The 20,436-nt window shown below is 45.6% G+C and overlaps 1 protein-coding gene and 1 pseudogene across 1 annotated transcript in view; both read right to left on the bottom strand.

The window, feature by feature from the left end:
• LOC110303309 (sodium/glucose cotransporter 1-like) overlaps positions 1-20,436 on the bottom strand; it is a 53,765-nt gene that overhangs the window by 17,122 nt on the left and 16,207 nt on the right. Inside the window, exons 5-8 of the mRNA XM_021174389.3 lie at positions 15,243-15,347; positions 12,948-13,053; positions 10,956-11,036; positions 6,135-6,355 (exon numbers count right to left, since the gene is read on the bottom strand). Coding sequence (XP_021030048.1) covers positions 6,135-6,355; positions 10,956-11,036; positions 12,948-13,053; positions 15,243-15,347 — 513 coding nt within the window. The remainder of the gene's footprint in view (positions 1-6,134; positions 6,356-10,955; positions 11,037-12,947; positions 13,054-15,242; positions 15,348-20,436) is intronic.
• Positions 18,181-19,289, bottom strand: LOC147002673 (large ribosomal subunit protein eL43 pseudogene; annotated as a pseudogene).

Genomic DNA, 20,436 nt, shown 5'->3' with positions numbered 1-20,436 from the left:
CAAGCCCCTGGCACGGGGAAGACTTCCTCCTCTCTGCCACCCAGAAGGAGTAGGCCCTTATGGCTGATGAGGGTGAAGGTAAGGCTGTGGAAATAACCAAGTGTTCAGGTGAAGCTTCCTTCATCAAAACTGAAATGAGCTCCTGCAGCCTTTCTTTCTCTTCTCCCCCACCCCCACCCCCATTCCCAGACAGTCCTGACTTGTCCTGGAACTCACTCTGTAGACCAGGCTGGCCTGCCTCCATCTCCTGATGCCGGGATCAAAGGCCTGTGCCACCACGGCTGGCTCTACAGCCTTTTCTTTTTCTTTTCTTTCTTTTTTTTTTTTTTTTTTTTTTTTTTTTTGGTTTTTTGAGACAGGGTTTCTCTGTATAGCCCTGGCTATCCTGGAACTCACTTTGTAGACCAGGCTGGCCTCGAACTCAGAAATTCGCCTACCTCTGCCTTCTGAGTACTGGGATTAAAGGCGTGAGGAAATGCCTTCATGAGACTCAGCTGTAAGGCATTTTCTCAGTTAGTGATCAAGGGTGGGAGGGCCTATTGTGAGTTGTGCCATCCCTAGGCTGGTGATCCTGGGTTCTATAAGAAAGCAGGCTGAAGCCAGCACTCGGGAGGCGGAGGCAGGCAGATTTCTGAGTTCGAGGCCAGCCTGGTCTACAAAGTGAGCTCCAGGACAGCCAGGGCTATACAGAGAAACCCTGTGTCGAAAAACAAACAAACAAACAAACAACAAACAAAAAAGCAGGCTGAACAAGCCATGGGAAGCAAGCCAGTAAACAGGATTCCTCCATAGCCTCTGCATCAGCTCCTGCCTCCAAGTTCCTGCCCTGTGTGTGTCCCTGTCCTGACTTCCTTTGGTGATGAACAGCAATGTGGAAGTGTAAGCTGAATAAACCCTTTCTTCCCCAACTTGCTTCTTGGTCATGATGTTTTGTGCAGGAATAGAAACCCCGACTAAGACAACGCCCATGGTGACTTAAAGGCACGGATATAAAATAGTATGTACACTGGGAAATTATTGTGTCTAGAAAAAAAAAAAAAACCCACCACAAGTAAACTGTGTGGTAATGTGATTTTGCAGTAAGAGGATTAGCAGATGGGATTTCCCTTTTTCTCGCCCCATCTTCTTTATTTTCAATGTGTACTTTTAATGACTGGGAAGAATGGAATCATAACACTGCCCCATGTGAGAGAGCTGTGGGCAGCTGCCTCTGGCCTTGGGGTGGGCAGGTGCCAATGCTGAGGGTATGGAGGGAACACGGGCAACAGTTCCTGACCACAGAACATCTGGTCTCCCATGGGAAGTGCCAAACTTGAAATTGTGTAAAAGAAACCCTGTGGAACCCACCATCAACATTAAAACGCGTCTTCTTGAGATGACAGAGGGAAAGAGGGTTCCCTGCCTAAATAAAGGGAACAGAGGGCTTTTGTAATTACTGAACTGGGAGGAAACGGGACAGTCGGTCTCCTGTGGAGCCGACGACACAGAGGTAGAAATGGCTTCCTAAGCTGAGAGAAATGACGTAACTCTGTCTACCCGGAGTCCTAAGCTCGCCAGCCTATTGTCTGCTATAGCTGACAGAAGGATCGCATTAAAAATGCTGGTGAGCCGAGCTGTTTACAGTTTTCTTTTTGCTTATTCGATTAAAAGTTTTTATTAGGGCACTTGTCTGGCATTGGCACGATCCTGGCTTCCATCCCCAGCATGGCAAGTTTGCTTTCTCTTAGACAATTTCCTTCAGGCGGTTATGGATTCGACTCCCGTGCTTTTAAAACGTTAAGTGGCCTTATGTTTTCACCACGGAAACAACACAAAGTAGATTAATACTCCCCCTGTCTTCCATGTGATTCAGTGTCTTCAGGCAAACTAACTACATTCTGTGGAGTCAACCTTATTTTAGATGGGGTGGTGGTGATGATGATGATAGTGGTGATGATGGTGAAGATGATGATTATAATGCTCGGAATCAAATCCAGCACCTTGAAAGCGAAGTAGAAACTCTATGACTGAGTTACAACCCTAGCCCTTGGCTTCACTGAATAAGATCATTTTTAGACTTTGAAAATTTCACATGTGTTTACAATGAAATATGATCATAGCCATTCCACATTGCCACTCTGAAATTACCTCTGAACCACCTCCAGCATACTCCCCCCCCACCCCCTCCCCCACGTTCGTGTTGATTTTTTTCATAGTAAGTCACTAAATCCTGTCTGTGCACGAGTATAGAGCCATCCACCGGAGTATGGGCAACCTACTGTGGCCACACCTCCAAAAAGAATAATTCTCCTTCTACAGACGCTATCAACTGCAAATAGCTCCTCCATTAGGGGCGGGGACTCATGAGTTCCTCCCTCATCTGTACTAGAATTTTGGCTGGCTTGATTGGTCAGCAATATAAAAAATAAAACTGATAAAAATCAACAGCATGAATGAAAGAAAGCCAACATGGAAAAAGCAGAGGCAGAGGGAGGGAGAGAGGAGAGATCAACACCCACTTAGGATATTTGAAAAAGCCAGTGCGCCACCATGCCTGGCAATAATAAATCTTAAAAAAGAAAGAAAGAAAAGAAAAGAAAGAAAGAAAGAAAGAAAGAGAAGAGAAGAGAAGAGAAGAGAAGAGAAGAGAAGAGAAAAAAAAAGAATAGAAAAAGCCATGGGGAGACACTATTTTATGATGATCTCAGAATAAGCCGGGCAGTGGTGGCACACACCTTTAGTCCCAGCACTTGGGAGGCAGAGGCAGGCGGATCTCTGAGTTTGAGCCCAGCCTGGTCTACAGAGTGAGTTCTAGGACAGCCAGGGCTACACAAAGAAACCCTGTCTCAAAAAAAAAAAAAAAAAAGGGGGCTGGTGAGATGGCTCAGTAGGGGGCTGGTGAGATGGCTCAGTAGGTAAGAGCACCTGACTGCTCTTCAGAAGGTCCGAAGTTCAAATCCCAGCAACCACATGGTGGCTCATAACCACCCGTAATGAGATCTGATGCCCTCTTCTGGTGCATCTGAAGACAGCTACAGTGTACTTACATATAATAAAAATAAATAAATCAAAAAAAAAAAAGGAATGTTTCAACTTTGGTGATTAGTAACTTTCTTCAGTGTCAGCTATAGATAATTGCTTCTGGGAAGTGGAGCCTGAGAACCTTAAGTTATGAGCAAAATGGAGACAGGACACAAAATAGCTACCTTTATGTTAAAAGGAGCAGGCCTCAGTAGAGGCCAGTAACGCATACAAAGGTTTAAAGTGAAAAAGAACAGGTTGGACATAAATAAATTCAAAAATGTTTGGAGAGGGACCAAGAGTACCAGGAAGCTCAATGCTACAGCCAGGGTGCACGCTGGGAGAGAGGATGTGAGTGTTAAGGGGATTAGCACCATAGAGAAAAGGCCTGATCCACGCTAGAGCAAAGCAAGACTCACCCAGCTAAGCTTCCAACTCCGGAAAGACAACCTAAGGCATTTTCTGCTCCTAGAAAGCAAATGAATTTTTGTTTTGTTTGCTTGCTTCCTTGCTTGCTTGTTTGCTTGTTTTTTGAGACAGGGTTTTTCTGTGTAGCCCTGGCTGTCCTGGAACTCACTCTGTAGACCAGGCTGGCCTTAAACTCAGAGATCCCCCTGCCTCTGCCTCTCAAGCGCTGGGATTAAAGGCCCGTGCCACCTTTTAAAAAAAGCTGCTACTGATGCAGTTCTCAAAGGGGCCAGGATCCATCCTGAGCTGGGCAGCAGAGTTTGGCTTTGGAGGCATGAAGAATGCAGCAGTGAGTGGATTTGTGGGCTCTTCCTCCAGTCTCAGAGAGCAGTTGAAGCCAGAGAGTGTGTGGCAGGGAGGGGACCCTGGGTAAATAAATGTTCAGAAACGGCAAGAGCCCTGAGAGGCCATTGCAGTGACACTGTGAAAGTGAATCCTGGGTTTCAGTGAAGACCTCAAGATGTTAGAGATGCCAGAGCCGTGGGAAATCTTCCGAAGGGAGCTTCACACAGGGACTGGAGCAGCCCGGAGATGGACCTTGCAGGCTGCAAAGCTTGTAGAACATAAACATGCGAGCCCTGGAACACCCGTTAGGTAATTACAGGATTTGCTGTTTGTTCTGAGGGTTTAACGGTTCTGGTTCCTCTAATGCTGTCTCTAAGCTATGCTTCTTAGAGAATTACATCACCTTCCCCTTCCCTTTTCTCCTTCCAGCCCCTCCCCAGCTACCCTCGAGCCAGCCCCTCCCTCCCAAGGAGGGCCCTACCCTCAAGTTGATCCATTCTTCTTTATTATTGCTAAATACATAGGTGTGTCACGTGTATGCACAGATCTGTGCAAAATACATCCTGCTGAGTCTAAACAAACACATGACATAACAAGCTAACAAGCTACAAGACCAGGCACATGCCATCACACCCAGGCTGGACAAGGTCCCCAGCAGGAGGGAAAGATTCCCACGAGTTGGCAAAGAAGTCAGGGACAGCCCCTGCTCCCAGTGTTATGATTCTCACAGGAACACCCAAGCCACTCCGCCATAACATATCTGCAGAGGACCTAGGTCAGACCCCTCTAGGTTCCCTGATCTCTACAAGCTCTCATGAGTCCCAGTCAGTTGATTCAGTGGGCTGTGTTCTCCTGGTGTGTCCCTGACCCCTCTGGTTCCTCTAATCCTTCCTCCCCGACCAATTAGTGTTGTTCCCACCCCTTGTCAAAGAGGCTTCTTTTTGCAGCAGATACAGACCACTACAGGTGCTGTCTTAGTGTTCGGTTGTTGTGAAGAAACACTATGACCACGGCAACTCTTATAAAAGAAAGCATTGAACTGGGGCTGGCTCACAGTTTGGTCTATTATCATCATGGTGGGGAGCATGGTAGCATCTGGACAGACATGGTGCTAAAGAAGTAGCTGAGAGTTCTACGTCTAGACCCAAAGGCAGCAGAATGAGAGACACTGGACCTGGTTTGGGCTTTTGAAATCTCAAAGCTCTCCCCCAGTGACACACTTCCTCCGACAAGGCCACACCCATTCCAACAAGGCCATACCTTCTCCAGCAGTGCCACTCCCTGAGATTACACAATCAAATATATGAGCCTATGGGGGCGATTCTTACTCAGACCGTCCCAGTTACCCAAAACCAACTGCAATATGGCGCCTCTACCTAAGGCTCATGAAACACTGAAGAAGAGAAGGTAGAAATTTTGTAAGAGCCAGAGGATTGACACGTTTCTTCTAGATGTGTCAAGAAAGCTGCAGCCACAAAAAAAAAATCTCAACAATATAGCTGCTTAAGCAAAGCCTGACCAATGATACCACCAACCAACATGCCACTGTAGATGAGGGAAATTTCACAATGCCCCACCCCTAGATGAAGGTTATAAGCAGTCAATGGCTATTGAGAAAAGGAGAGTCATTCCTCTGCAGTCCCAGCCCCGCCCCCGCCCCCCATAGGCTATCTAATCTCAAGTGGTCAACCCTGAACACACACCTGTGAGCAACACTGGAATCAGCAGGAGATGTATATATATGTGTGTATATATATATATATATATATATATATATATATATACCACCCACACACATATATGTAATGATAATATTTTTAAAAATATTTTTAAAAAGCCATGAACTGAAGGGGACATAGGAGGAGTGGGAAGAGGGAAGAGAAGGGGGGGTATAAATTATGTAAATACAGTACTCATATATGAAATTCTCAAAAAAATTTTTTTAAGATGGGCTGGAAAGATGGCCTAGTGGTTAAGAGCTCTTCCAAAGGTCCTAAGTTCAAAATCCCAGCAACCACATGGGAAAAAACAAACAAAAACAAAAACAAAATAAAAAAATTTAAAGGCATAAAAGACATCAGTAATTTATAAAACAGAAACACACGTGGAAGTTTCATATAAAGCTAAGGCCTCCAAATCACAAAAGCTAGAGAGTACTTCAAAAACATATTATCACGGCTAAAGCATCATAAATACTTAAACAAGAATAGATTTCACCATTTATATCAACGGGGGGAAAATCAGAGTACTTTTAACAGTGTTAAATGAGGCAACAATTCCAGATTAGGAGGCAAGCCATGAGCAAGCAGACAAGCCCCCGGTGGCCTGCATATGTGGGGACACTAAAAGACAGTCACTACAGTGATCATGCATTTAATTACCTGATCGGCACACCCGTAGAACAGAGAGACAGTGGTGGCCCCTAAAATGAGTCCAGGCCAGGGAATGTCTCCAGAGACACAGCTTCGGAAGATGTGGAAAGCATCCTGACGGGGCAGATAGCACTCTGGCTGGGCAGTCCAGTTCCCCTGCTGGGTCTTGCTTGGGATGGCTTCCATGTACTTACTCACCAGCTCCCAATACCCTCCAACTTCATAAAAGGCTTTGGAAACAAAATCAAAGAGAAAAAAAAAGTCTTTATCAGTTTCTTGATGAGTACCATAAACAACACAACTGAAGACCCAAGACCAACACTGGAAATAAGACCCAGTGTGACCATCTGTCTCCCACTATAAAACGTAAGAGTAGCATATGATCAAGGCATCATGGGAGCGAGGAAAGACTAGCTCTTCCACGAGAAGAACTTCAGTAGACACTGGATTGTGTGCTCGGAACCCCACCTGCTTTACCTGGTTTCAGAACCCTCCTTTCGGAGGTGTGCGTGCTTTAAGTGGCATGGGTCAAATCGTCCCCTTTCCCAGGCTTCCAGAGGACCCAGGCTTAGCTGTCACTCCCTGTCTCCTGGTCAGCAACCAGTAAGTGAGGAATACACACAAGCCCCTTGCTGGACTAGAGAATATACTTTAGGATTCTGCTGAAGCTTTCAGAAGTATTACTTTTGCCTACCTGGTCCATTCATAACCCTGGATCCAGCCATCCCTGAAGGCCTAGAATTTCTATCCGTAGAAACTAAAATCGTTGGCTTCACACCAGTTTTTAACTGAAATTCCCTCATAGATTATCTAAAGAATCCTAGTTTAAAAATAGATTAACATTCTTTTCCACTAAATGCCAAGAAAATGTTACACATCTTAGTTAAACTTTCCTCCATGTCAAAGACCAGGTTTGGCGTCACAGGGTAAACCGAGGCAGGCAGTTAATGGGGGGTCAGCACTGAGAGTCAGTCCAGATACTGAGAGAGGCTGCTGGCTATGGCAGCCAGTTATTAGAGGAAAGAAAGGAAGAAAATCAAACACACACACACACACAATCACATACTCATACACGCAATTACACACACACACACATGCACACACACACACACGCACTCACACACTCTCACACACAATCACATACTCATACACACAATTTCACACACACACACACACACATGCACACACACACACACGCACTCACACACTCTCACACACAATCACATACTCATACACACAATTTCACACACACACACATGCACACACACACACTCACACACTCTCACACACAATCACATACTCATACACACAATTACACACACACACATGCACACACACTCACACACACATACACACTCATACACACAATTACATACTCTCACAAGTCTCACACACTCACATATACACTCATATACACACTCACACATACACTCACACACACTCACATATTCATACACACAATTACACACACTCACATACACACTCATACACACAATTATACACAATTACACACAATTACACACAATTACACATTATCACACACTCACATACACACTCATACACACACTCACACATACACTCACACGCATACACACACACACACACACACAAAATGCCTGAAGCAAAAGACAAGCTCCAGCGATTTATTTCTTCTCTTAATCCCTTCTTATACCCCTTAAGACAAAGTTTTTTCTGTTAGGAAGAAAATTACCTCATAACCACAAGTTACACATTTTCCAGGGACAGTTACCACAAAAACATATTCTTTGAAAACAGATTAAAATCATTAGGCAAAAGGGAATCACAACATGATATTGATTACATATTTCTCATATAAAGCTTATATCTAACTTAACAATTCTCACCAACCTTTCTTTCCACAAGCTCATTGTGACGGCAAAGCAGTAACTTTTTGGTCACATATTAACAAGGTTTAAGCAGGTCAAGTCTATAGCAGCAAGCGTCTCCCTTTGCTTGGGTGACAACGACCTGTACTTACTATGGAGCAGGCCATCAATCTCACATCACATTTCTGAAGTCCTGATCAGTGAGGCTGGCTAATCTTCCGTTCTTGTACCCATAATAGAATTATTTGCTCTTTATTATAACCTGGTACACAGTGAAAACCTGTTACCTCATCCTTAGATCACAAGATCAAGGAACTCAGGCTTAACCTAGAGTGGATGCTTTCTTCGTTCATTTTAACCTGTCCCAAGCCTGTTCTTGCCTCTACAATTACATGCTTGTGATGCACGAACACTCACTGTGCTCCCTTCTCTAACTCAAGCCAAACTATCAGGAAGGCGCAAACTTCATTCTTGATTCTACCTTAAAACTTTCTATTACGTGTCCTAACTTCTTAACTTTCTGCTTTCTTTCAACTACCCTAAACTCTCCCAAAAGTATTTAAATCAAGCTAACTTCCTAAGACTACTTAAATCAAGTCAGAACTTTCATCTTCGTAAAGATGGCAAGAGCTGAAAGACTTGAAGGTCTTCTATTATACGGGAAGGAAGCTGAGCCCGTGAAATCTCGACAGTTTGAGCACCTAAAGGAGGCCTGTTCGATGACACCACTAGTTGGTGTGCCCATGTGGGTGTGGGAAATGAGACTAATTTATTTCCTAACCCTACTCCAACCAGTGCTTGATGTTTTAAGACTTTAAGAATTTTGTTCATCTGATAGGCTGAAAGAGTATCTCACTTCTCAGTTTCATTTGGCTTTTTAGTTTCAAAGGTCAACGTCTCATCCCTAGATGAAGAGCTACAGGTGACTTTTTTGTTTTTGTTTTTCGAGACAGGGTTTCTCTATGTAGTCTTGGCTGTCCTGGAACTCACTCTGTAGACCAGGATGGCCTCGAATTCAGAAATCTGCCTGCCTCTGCCTCTGCCTCCTGAGCGCTGGAATTAAAGGCATGTGCCACCACACCCGGTGAGTTACAGGTGATTAACAGATGCTGAGACAGGGAGAATTAGTTCTCTGCAAGCCCTATGACAGGGTATCCAGTTCTGTTCAGTCAGTCTTAAACACATTTGCAGATGAGCAACACTAGTGTGTTCATAAATTCACATGTGCATACATATAAAAATAATAATTTAAAAATCAGGGGTCATGAATGTGAGAAGGCACAGCAGGGAACACAGGGAGGAGGGAAATGGGATACAGTATCCACATAATGAAATTCCCAAAAGAACAACAACAACAAAGTTGTAAGAGGCAAGTGTGGCTGTGTGACCACAGCCTTGTAGGGCTCGCGTGAAGATGAGAGGATTTCTGGGCCTTTCTAGCCTAGCGTCAGGGAGTTAGAGTTGGGAATCCTAGCAAAAGTGCTAAAGCAAAACAACAGACTCTCCTCCTGCTTCTCGCCACACTTCTGCACGTGCACACTCCTCCACCTTTTCCAGCACCACCACATGCATGCGCACCAACAACACAGAGACTGGCTCTCAGCCTGAAAGAACATATTTGCTTCCTGCTCACAACCATTCTCATACATACATCAGTGGCCAAAAGGAAGTTCTGGGAAGAAATACAGTAGGCATCATGAGCCAGTAATAAAGAAGGAAACTAAATTAACCGAAAAGTGCTCAATCTTACCAGATCTGGGAGTTAAGCAGTAAAACAACTCTGAGAAATGAGACGCTTTTTCAGCCTGTTAAAATGAGCAAAACCGGGCTGGAGAGATGGCTCAGCAGTTAAGAGCACTGGCTGCTCTTCCAGAGGTCCTGAGTTCAAATCCCAGCAACCACATGGTGGCTCACAACCATCCATAATGAGATCTGATGCCCTCTTCTGAGGTGTCTGAAGACAGCTACAGTATACTTACATATAATAAAGAAATAAATCCTCTTTAAAAAAAAAAAAAAGAGCAAAACCCTTACAGGCTGGATGAAAATCAGAGGAAGGGAGGTGCATGTGTGTGTGTGTGTGTGTGTGTGCGCACGCGTGTGCGTGTGTCACTTGTTACAGCTCAAAAGTCACTCTTTTTTTTTTTTGGTTTTTCAAGACAGGGTTTCTCTGTACAGCCCTGGCTGTCCTGGAACTCACTTTGTAGACCAGGCTGGCCTCGAACTCAGAAATCCACCTGCCTCTGCCTCCCGAGTGCTGGGATTAAAGGCGTGCGCCACCACGCCCGGCAAAAGTCACTCTTGGTAAACAGTCTGAACAAAGTGGGAACAAAAGGACTCTGCAAAAGGCTGCCTATCTCCACACAGCCTACAACTAGTATTAAATAGTGGAATGTTTAATGTCTTCTCTCTGAGGCTGCACGTAGACCACACGTGCGCCTGTCGCCTCCATTCTGCAGAACCCTCTGAATCGGCTATTAATTCACTCTTAGTACAGCCTTAACTCCTCCGGCTCTACTTTCTGTAAAGGACACTTTGTGTGAGCTCCAGAACTTTTGGAAGGAGTGTGTGTGATTTACTCGTGAAGCAATCATTGAGGTCTATGGGGACAGCAGGGTGTCCTGTGTGGCGGTGATTTGGGTGTGTAGAATCACACAGCAGGAGGTGGCTCTTCTGGACCTGAGCAGGCAAACGGAAGGGGCCAAGGACAACATATGGTCTGGGGAGGAGCGCTCTGGACCACAGCCCTGGAGTCCACCATCTGCACTTCACCACTTCACCCCACCCCTTACCCCTGCAGTGAGGGTGCATGACCTTTGACCTGCTCTTGGGTTCTGACTAGTCCAGTCACTTCATCTTCACCCCCTTAAGATGCGTAAGATGTGGCAGCTCATGACCCCCCCCACCCCCCAGTGTAACCCTAGATTCAAAGATTTCGCCTGGGGGGTGGGACGGGAGGGTTGGGGGTGGGGCGTTTACTCACCATAACCCATTAACAAGGCTGACCCCAAAATCATAATACCAGCTTGTAAGCCCTCAACGTAAGCCACAGTGGCCAGGCCACCTGAAGAGGAAGAAAAAAAGAAAAGCCACAAGTACTTCCTGCTCATAGCGACCTCTCAGTTGCCTGTGCTGTACGTCCTGCCCCACACCCAATCTCCTTTCAGATTCCTTACAGATTTGCATCTGCTAAGTCTAGCTCATCCCTCTCCCCCTCCCACTCCACCTCTGCCTCCCTGTCCCCTCCTTTTTTCCTTCCCTCTTTCCCTCCCTCCCTCCCTCCCTCCCTCCCATAATTCCTGGGCTTTGGGGGATTTTTTTTTTCAGTTTTGCCAATTTTGGTGAACCAATAAAACTCCCACTAAAAGCAATGGGATAAATTCTGAGGGTGCTAACGCGATACATTTTTCAGAACTCTCTGTTCTGTGCCTACAAGTACATTTTGTAGTGAGAGCAGTTGTGGGCAGTTCCTGAGTTAATGTGCCACTCGCTCGCCCGTTTGTTTCAGGCGTGTTTGTCTTGATTCACTAACTGTTCCTTCTTTTCTGTGTCCAAATGATGTTATCCGTCCCCAGACAGCAACAGCAACGGAAGACACATCGAAGCGGTAGAATACTTAGACTTTCTATGTCCCAATTTTCTTTTGCTCTCCATGGTTTTTACATAAATAAAAAAATAAACTCTGACCAGTTTCCTAACCAAACATGTATATCTTTGATCCCAGAGACTCAGTCTGGAAGCACTGTCCCTGGTGTCTACCAGCTCAATAGCACCTTCTCTCAGTCCCTGCCCACTTTTAACAACCCAAACTTGTCTCCCGAGCATCACCAAATGTCGCTAGGAAGAAAAAGCCAATTTAGACTCCTTGCCACTACTGGGCAACTTGCTGACCACTTTCTCTCCCTCTGATTCTCTCTCCTTGACCTCTGGTCACACTGTGAGGAATAAAAATGACTGTTGAGAGCTCCTACCCTAGGCAGAGGCTGCAGACGTGAGATTTGCCCTTTTTATATATATAACATAATATTTTTATTGACCAGGCCGGGCGTGGTGGCGAACGTCTTTAATCCCAGCACTCAGGAGGCAGAGGCAGGTGGATTTCTGAGTTCGAGGCCAGCCTGGTCTACAGAGTGAGTTCCAGGACAGCCAGGGCTACACAGAGAAACTCTGTCTTGAAAAACAAACAAAAAAACAAAAACAAAAAAATTTTTTTATTGACCATCTGGGAATTTCACAGAATGCATCCCAATGCTTCCTAGTTCTTCCAGGTCCACCTCCACCCACCCTGATGGCCTCCCCAAGTAAAGAATAGATAGATAGAGATAGAGATAGAGATAGAGAGAGAGAGAGAGAGAGAGAGAGAGATATTTTTAAAGTCCAAGCTGTGTGGTCCATATAGGCACTAGAGCAGGTCAAACTTGCAAAGGTCAGTCCCTGAAACAGAAGTGAGTCCCTCCCCACCCCCTCTCCCTTCAGTAACCGTCAATTACATCAATTACGTCAATTACGTCAATTACGAGATACTCTTCAGCATCCCTGTCACTAGGATGTCCACGCTGTGTGCCGCTGACGGAGACCTTATTGATGTACTGGGCTCTGAGGCTTGAGAGGTGGGGCAGGGGGCGGGGAATACGGACCTAAGTAGCCTGTGCTGCCTCCTGAAACCATGTTGATGTCCATGGCCCATACTGCCTCCAGGGCCTATCTCATTTCCCTTCATTTGCTTTGTGTGCTCCCACTTTGTCACCTGGTCACCCACAGTGTCATGCCCTTTTTCCCCATAAATGTGACCGCTGCTGACCTGTCTATCAATCACTCTTCAAGGAGTTTGATCCAACCCAATATGATTCCTAGAGGTACCTCCGACCAGTATTCTTCCTGACATCTACAGACTTGGGGAAGCCCCAGTAGTTCCTAGTACTCCGCTGAGTGATTGTTGTCAGTATAAATTCCCGAGTGGTTAGAGCGACCTCACCTGTGATGGTATACATGCCAATGATCGTCAGCACGGTCAACATGGTCTGGTAAATATCAGTGTCCCAAACCATTTTCAAGAACATGGCGCCAAAGCCAATCTCCATCTGAAATGGGAGCAAGGTTAGCAGATGCACCTTCGTCTCCAGCAGAATTAACAAACACCCCAGAATGAAAGGGGCCTTGGAAGCCATGTGAAAGAGGTGGCCCCTGGGCAGTGTGGGGCAGCGGGCATGGGGGGATAAAGGGGGTGGGAGAGAAACTACCTTCTGCCAGAGTTCCAGTGCTCTGGGCGGGCAGATGGGGAGGACTGCCCAGACTCTCCACGGTGGGTGTCTGTCTGTGTGAAGCTATGGATCCAGTCCTCGGGGGTGGACAGGGGGCAGTCTGAGGTCTCTGGGCCTCACAGAGGCTAGAGATAACAGGTTCTCAGTTCCAGACATCCCAGACCCCACTGTATGTAGAAGAAGAGCTGAGAACAAAGTGAGGGCCCCAGCAGTGCTTGGCCAGCCTCGAGGTAGCTTAGGGCCTCAGACATCAACAGAGACTTTCAGTTCTCTGTACTTGTAGATGACTACCAGATTCACTGGAACCCATACGTTTAACAAGCTCCGAGGTTGGCAAACTTTTTGCACACGACCACATGATAAATGTTGTAGGCTTTGAGGGCTGTACAGCACACTGCCTCTAGTTTTTGCAACCCTTTAAATTAGGTATGAGAGTCGGTCTCACCCCCAAGGGTTGCACAGAGCAGCCATTCATTGGATTGACCTGCGGACCGGGTTTGTCAGCCACTGGCTGAGCTGACACCGACCTTGAGTCACCTGCACAGACGTTACCTGGCTGCCCTTTCTCTTTATTTTTCTGCCTTCCAAATTCAGGTATAAAATGGGTACAGATGGAGCTGGAGAGAGATCAGTCAGCAGTTAAGAGCCCTGACTGTTCTTCTAGAGGTACTGAGTTCAATTCCCCCTGCAACCACATGGTGGCTCACAACCATCTGTAATGGGATCTGATGCCCTCTTCTGACACTCAGGTGTATATGCAAATACAGCACTTATCTACATAAAGTAAATACATTTTTTGTTTTGTTTTGTTTTGGTTTGGTTTTTGGTTTTTTGAGACAGGGTTTCTCTGTATAGCCCTGGAAAGTAAATAAATCTTAAAAAAAAAAAAAACCTAAGGGCTGGCGAGATGACTCAGCAGGTAAGAGCACTGACTGCTCTTCTGAAGGTCCTGAATTCAAATCCCAGCAACCACATGGTGGCTCACAACCATCCGTAATGAGATTTGATATCTTCTTTTGGTGTGTCTGAAGACAGTGAGAGTGTATTTAATAATAATAAATAAATCTTTAAAAAAATACTAAAAAGAATAAATGGGCAGAGATTCACCCAAGGATTTATTCCCACAATGAAGACAAAGATTGGCAAAGCTTAGCTTCTGTCCTCACTGAGGTCGTGTGGGATAAAGATAATGTGGTAAGTGTCACTCATTTGGTTAGTGAAAACCATCTGCTCAGTGCAAAACTAGGTTCAGGAGGCAGTGCAGTCAACACCTCAGAAAAGACCCATGGTCTCAGGTCACTTGAATGGAAATGGAGAAGACACTTAATAAGCAAATACACCGATAAATTACTTTCACACACTGGCACTGTGCTCATTATAAAAAGAATAACAGGGGGTGGGAGAGATGGCTCAGCGGTTAAGAGCACTGACTGCTCTTCCAGAGGTCCTGAGTTCAAATCTCAGCAACTACATGGTGGCTCACAACCATCCGTAGTGAGATCTGACACCCTCTTCTAGTGCTGTCTGAAGACAGCTACAGTGTATTTAGATGTAGTAATAAATAAATCTTTAGGCTGGAGAGAGCAGAGGTCCTGAATTCAAATTTCCAGCAACTGCATTATGGCTCACAACCATCAGTACAGCTATGGTGTACTAACATGAAAGAAAGAAAGAAAGAAAGAAAGAAAGAAAGAAAGAAAGAAAGAAAGAAAGAAAGAAAGAAAGAAAGAAAGAAGAAAGAAAGAAAGAAAGAAAGAAAGAAAGAAAGAAAGAAAGAAAGAAAGAAAGAAAGAAAGAAAGAAAGAGGGAGGGAGGGAGGGAGAGAGAGAGAGAGAGAGAAGAAAGACTTGGGAGTAGAGACAAGGAGGTACATCGCTGGACGGTCTCAACACAGTTTTGCTTAGATGACACTCCCTCCCCATCATTCCTCAGAGGAGGAAGGTCACCTCTGTGGAGAGGCATTCCAAGGACTTGCCCAGACGGTCCCTTCTCCTTGTGCAAAAACTCACCGAGATCCTGCTGAAGATATAGACGATTAAGAAAATGAAAGTGAAGAACAGCTGGATGCGGAGGCTGCCAAACCTCTTCTTCAGATATTCTGGCAACGTCACCACCTGCAAAGGCAAAGGCAACAGAGCAAGTTGCTGTCAGACGGTGAGCCGTCGGGAGGCAGGTCACGGGATGGCCTTTCCTGCCGGATGGTGGAGACAGCTCCGGAGTACAAGATGTGGGATTGCTGCCTTTGGTGCCAGTTGAGGTGTGATCAAGGAGGGAGGAGAGGCAGCATAGCTCTGTACTGGCTGGTTTTGTGCACCAACCTGATAGAGACTGGTGTCATCAGAGAGGAGGGAGCCTCCGTTGAGGAAATGCCTCCATGAGCTGCAAGGCATTTTCTCAATCGGAGATCTATGGGGGAGGGCCCAGACCACTGAGGGTGGTGCCACCCCTGGGCTGGTGGTCCTGGTTTCTATAAGAAAGCAAGCTGAACAAGCCATGCAGAGCAAGCCAGTAAGCAGCACCCCTCCATGGCCTCTGCATCAGCTCCTGCCTCCAAGTTCCTGCCCTGTGTGAGTTCCTGACTTCAGTTATGAACGGCAATATTGAAGTGTAAGCCAAATATCACCCCCCAGCTTGTTTTTTGGTCATGGTGTTTTGTCACAGTAGTAGAATTCTGACTGAGACAGCTGTCTACCAGCAGCTTAGGTTCCAGGATCTGTGGAAAGAAACCTAGCTAATTGTAAATGTGCAATAATGATAAACTATCCACTATGGAACAAACAGGAGTTCTTTGTCACATTTGGCTGGTGGAAGATAGAACCTGATAATTCAGGCAGTTCTCAGTCGCCCTTGTGTGAACAGTCCAGTCAGATGGTGGTGTCCCAGAGGATCCTGTTTTTTTCACAGTCATCTTGGGCAGTGTGCACCATGAGCACAGGAACTGTGCCCTCAGTGATTACAGTGCCACTTGACCCCAACAGCTCCTGGCTCAAGAAAAGTAAATCAGGAAGAGAATATTGCCTCCCTTTGCCCTGGCTAGTTTGTGTGTTCTTGTCTGCCTACCTTCATATGTCTTTTGTGAGCTCCAACTCAAATTCCACCAGTGTGGTGCTTTGAATACACTTGGCCCAGGGAGTGGCACGATTGGGAGGTATGGTCTTGTTGGAGTGGGTGTGGCCTTATTTGAGGAAGTTTGTCACTTTGGGGGTGGTCTTTGAGGCCCTTCTCCTAGATGCCTGGAAGCCAGTCTTCTTCTGGTTGCCTTTTAGAACAAGATATAGAACTCTCAGCTCCTCTAGAGCCATGCCTGTCTGGATGCTGCCATGCTTCCTGCCTTGATGATAATGGACTAAACTCTGAACCTGTAAGCCAGCTCTAATTACATGTTGTCCTTTCTAAGGATTGCCTTGGTCATGGTGTCTGTTCACAACAATGAAACCCTAACTAAGACAACCAGATTCACAAAGACTTGGCTGAGGTCCTTACGGTGCCTAGAGACGTTTGTCTAAGCTCACATAGGCTTCATTCTCTTAGCCTTCTTTGGCTCTGCGTCATATGCTGCCATGTGTCAATCATTCTCCCAGAAAGGTTCTAAAGTCCCCATGCTGTTTCCAAGTTGATTGTTTGGGTTTCCATAACAAGTGAGAACACTTTAGCTCAGTGGTCTTCAACCTTCCTAATGCTACAACCCTCTAACATAATTCCTCATGTTGTGGTGACCCCCAACCATAAAATTATTTTCATTGCTACTCCATGATTGTAATTTTTTTTTTTTTTTTGGTTTTTTGAGACAGGGTTTCTCTGTATAGCCCTGGCTGTCCTGGAACTCACTTTGTAGACCAGGCTGGCCTCGAACTCAGAAATCTGCCTGCCTCTGCCTCCCGAGTGCTGGGATTAAAGGCGTGTGCCACCACGCCCAGCTCCATGACTGTAATTTTGCTGCTGCTGTGAATCATAATGTAAATGTCTGTGTTTTCTGATGGTCTTAGGCAACCCCTGTGAAAGGGTGGCTCTACACACCCCACCACCAAGGGTTGTGACCCACAGGTTGAGAAGCGCTGCTTGGTGTGGCTTAAACAACAGGTTAACTATTGTCTTTTGGGCTGGAGAGATGGCTCAGTGGTTAAGAGCACCGCCTGCTCTTCCAGAGGTCCTGAGTTCAATTCCCAGCAACCACATGGTGGCTCACAACCATCTGTAATGGGGATCCAATGCCCTCTTCTAGTGTGTCTGAAGACAGTGACAGTGTTCTCACGTGCATGAAACTATTGTCTCTCAGTTGTAGAGGCTGCAAGTTTAAGGTGTCAGCAGGTCTATCTCCTTTCCAGAGCTGTGAAGGAAGCATCTGTCCAGATAGCACCCCTGGACTCATCAGACATCCCGTGTGGAGCCAGCCATAGCGTATGTCACAGCTGGAACTTCTACTTGTCTCTTAGCTATCCTGGTGTAACTGAAGATACTTTTAAATTTTCTGTTGCTTTTTTTGTAAGGTTTTTTTTTTTTTCTTACTTGAAGCTGGTGGTGGCACACACCTTTTTTTTAATTAATTAATTTTATGTATGTGAGAACAGTGTAGCCGTCTTCAGACACGCCAGAAGAGGGCATTGAATACCATTACAGATGGTTGTGAGCCACCACGTGGTTTGCTGGGAATTGAACTCAAGACCTCTAGGAAGAGCAGCCAGTGCTCTCAACCACTGAGCCATCTCTCCAGCCCTTAAATTTTCTGTTTTATGACTTTTTTGGCATCTTTAAAAGTGACTGGGAGGCAGAGGCAGGTGGATTTCTGAGTTCGAGGCCAGCCTGGTCTACAAAGTGAGTTCCAGGACAGCCAGAGCTACAAAAAACCCTGTCTCGAAAAACAAACAAACAAAAAAAGTGATCTTTCCAGGGGCTGGAGAGATGGCTCAATGGTTGAGGGCACTCGTTGCTCTAACAGAGGACCTGGGTTCAGGTCCCGTCACCAACATGGTAGCTCACGACTGTCTGTGAAGCAAGTTCCAGGGAGTCTAATGCCCTTTTCCAGATTCTCTGGACACCAGGCATACATGTGGTATACATACAGACAGGCAAAACACTCAAACACATGAAACAATAACAAAAATCTAAATAAAATAATTGCTTTTAAAGTCTTTCTGGTTGGGAAGAGACTTGGCCTCCTTGAGGGCCGAGTTAGAACATGCTTTCGACAGTAAGTTAACCAGTGCAGTTAACCAGTTAGACAGTAAGTTAACCAGTGCTTCTCCACCCAGCCCATGCTTCCTGGAGACAATAGTCCTCTGCTGGAATCCTGGAAACACAAGCTGAGCAATCCAGAGCTGTTTACCCCTCTCTGCCTCGGAACCTCAAGCAAGGCCTAACCTGTGTCTCATCTCCACCTTCTTTCTCCCCACGACATCGATGTCTTTTCTGCGTGGTTCCTTGTGGAAGATTGTCTCTGGGCACCTCCTATCTCTGGGGCTTGTGGGTATGTGTAGGACACATTGCTTTTTTCCTGGGGCCTCTCCTCTTTCTACTCAGGTGCCTGAAACCCACTGAGCAGCTCAGGAGAGAGCAGAAGGAGCCTGAAGCTGTATCTGATATCAAGCTAGCATTTGTTCTTATAATGGATAAAAATCTTTCCCCATGATTATTTGCATTTGTAGGGTTTTTTTTTTCTGAAATATTAATTCTAACCTGTTTGTCATAGAGGTTTTTTGATTGATTGATTGCTTTGGGTTTTGTTTTGTTAGTTTGTTTAGGTAAAATAACCCATTTATTAGGGAAGTCTCAGACTGTAGCGCTTTTACTGGTTTTTCCGGTTCCTTCAGTCTTCTGATGGCAGACTTCACTGTGACTGCAACACTGTGGTGTTGTAGGTCCGAGCCCTGCCGGGCATTGTTTTCATGCAGGAACCACAGTGCCAGATGCCAACAGCTGGCCTCTTCATCTTGATCTTGCCACCGAAGGAGCAAGTGTACTTGGCTGATTTCAGTGTTCTTCACTATTTCCGACAGGGAGGCACCATAGCGGGTCCCGTATTTCCCAACGATTCCGACCTTTTTGGCACACTTAGACATGTTGAGCATAGAGTTTTAAGAGTCTTTGAAAAGCTGTCCTTTCACTTCCGGTGGCCCTCTCATGCCTCCTCTAGCCCATTACCGTTTCTTTGTGTCAGCTGCCAATACCTAGAAACACTCACTACCTGGGATCCACGTGGTCAGTCTGAAGCCGGGCTCAGCTGGGCCATTTCCCCGTCCTTCTGGTCCGCCATTAAAGTCTTCTCCCTTGCCAGGTGTGGTGGCACACGCCTTTAATCTCAGGAGGCAGAGGCAAGCAGATTTCTGAGTTCGAGGCCAGCCTGGTCTACAGAGTGAGTTCCAGGACAGTCAGGGCTACACAGAAAAACCCTATCTCGAAAAACCAAAAAAAAAAAAAAAAAAGAAAAGAAATCTTTTCCCTTTTCTCCCCAGCCCTGTCGCAGACTCCTCCTCCCTGTATCCTCCATTCCCTGGTGATTCCCCTGAACTGCTTCTCACACACCCCTACTCCCCACAAATGGGCAGAGCACACACATGGTGCATATACATACTTGAAGCCAAAACGCCCACACACATAAAATAAAATCATTTAAAGAAAAAGAAAAGAACAAATACACAGCACACCCAGACCATATGACACACACGAAGGAGGTTCTAAAGGCAAGCTCATAGTGCGAAGTGTCTACATTAAAATAAAATAAAATAAAATAAAATAATTGGAGATCTCCTGTTAGTAACCTAACAGCATGCCTGAAAGCTCTAGAGCCAAAAGAAGGAATAACACCCCAAAAGGAGTAGTCAGCTGGCCATTGGTGGCACACATCGGGAGGCAGAGGCAGGCAGATTTCTGAGTTGGAGGACAGCCTGGTCTACAGAGTAAGTTCCAGGACAGCCAGGGCTACACAGAAAAACCCTGTCTTGAGAAACAAAAAACAAAAAAACAAAAGGAGTAGTCAGCAAGAAATAACCAAACTCGGGGCGTAAATCAATAAAATTGTAATTTTTTTTTAAAAATACAAAGAATCAAAAAACCGGAGAGTTAGTTCTCTGAGAAAAAATTAATAAGATTGGCAAGCGTTTAGCCAAGTTAACTAAAAGATGTAAAGAGAAAAAAATTAATAAAATTACAGATGAAAAAGGGTGCCAATGAAAGATCCTGACAGAATGTAAAAGGTCACAGAAGCCC

Source organism: Mus caroli, unplaced genomic scaffold, assembly GCF_978045245.1.
Source record: "Mus caroli unplaced genomic scaffold, Mus_caroli_1 scaffold_9, whole genome shotgun sequence".
Lineage (NCBI taxonomy): Eukaryota > Metazoa > Chordata > Mammalia > Rodentia > Muridae > Mus > Mus caroli.
The sequence above is the reverse complement of the archived record's forward strand: the minus strand, read 5'-3'. Positions and strand labels throughout refer to the sequence as shown.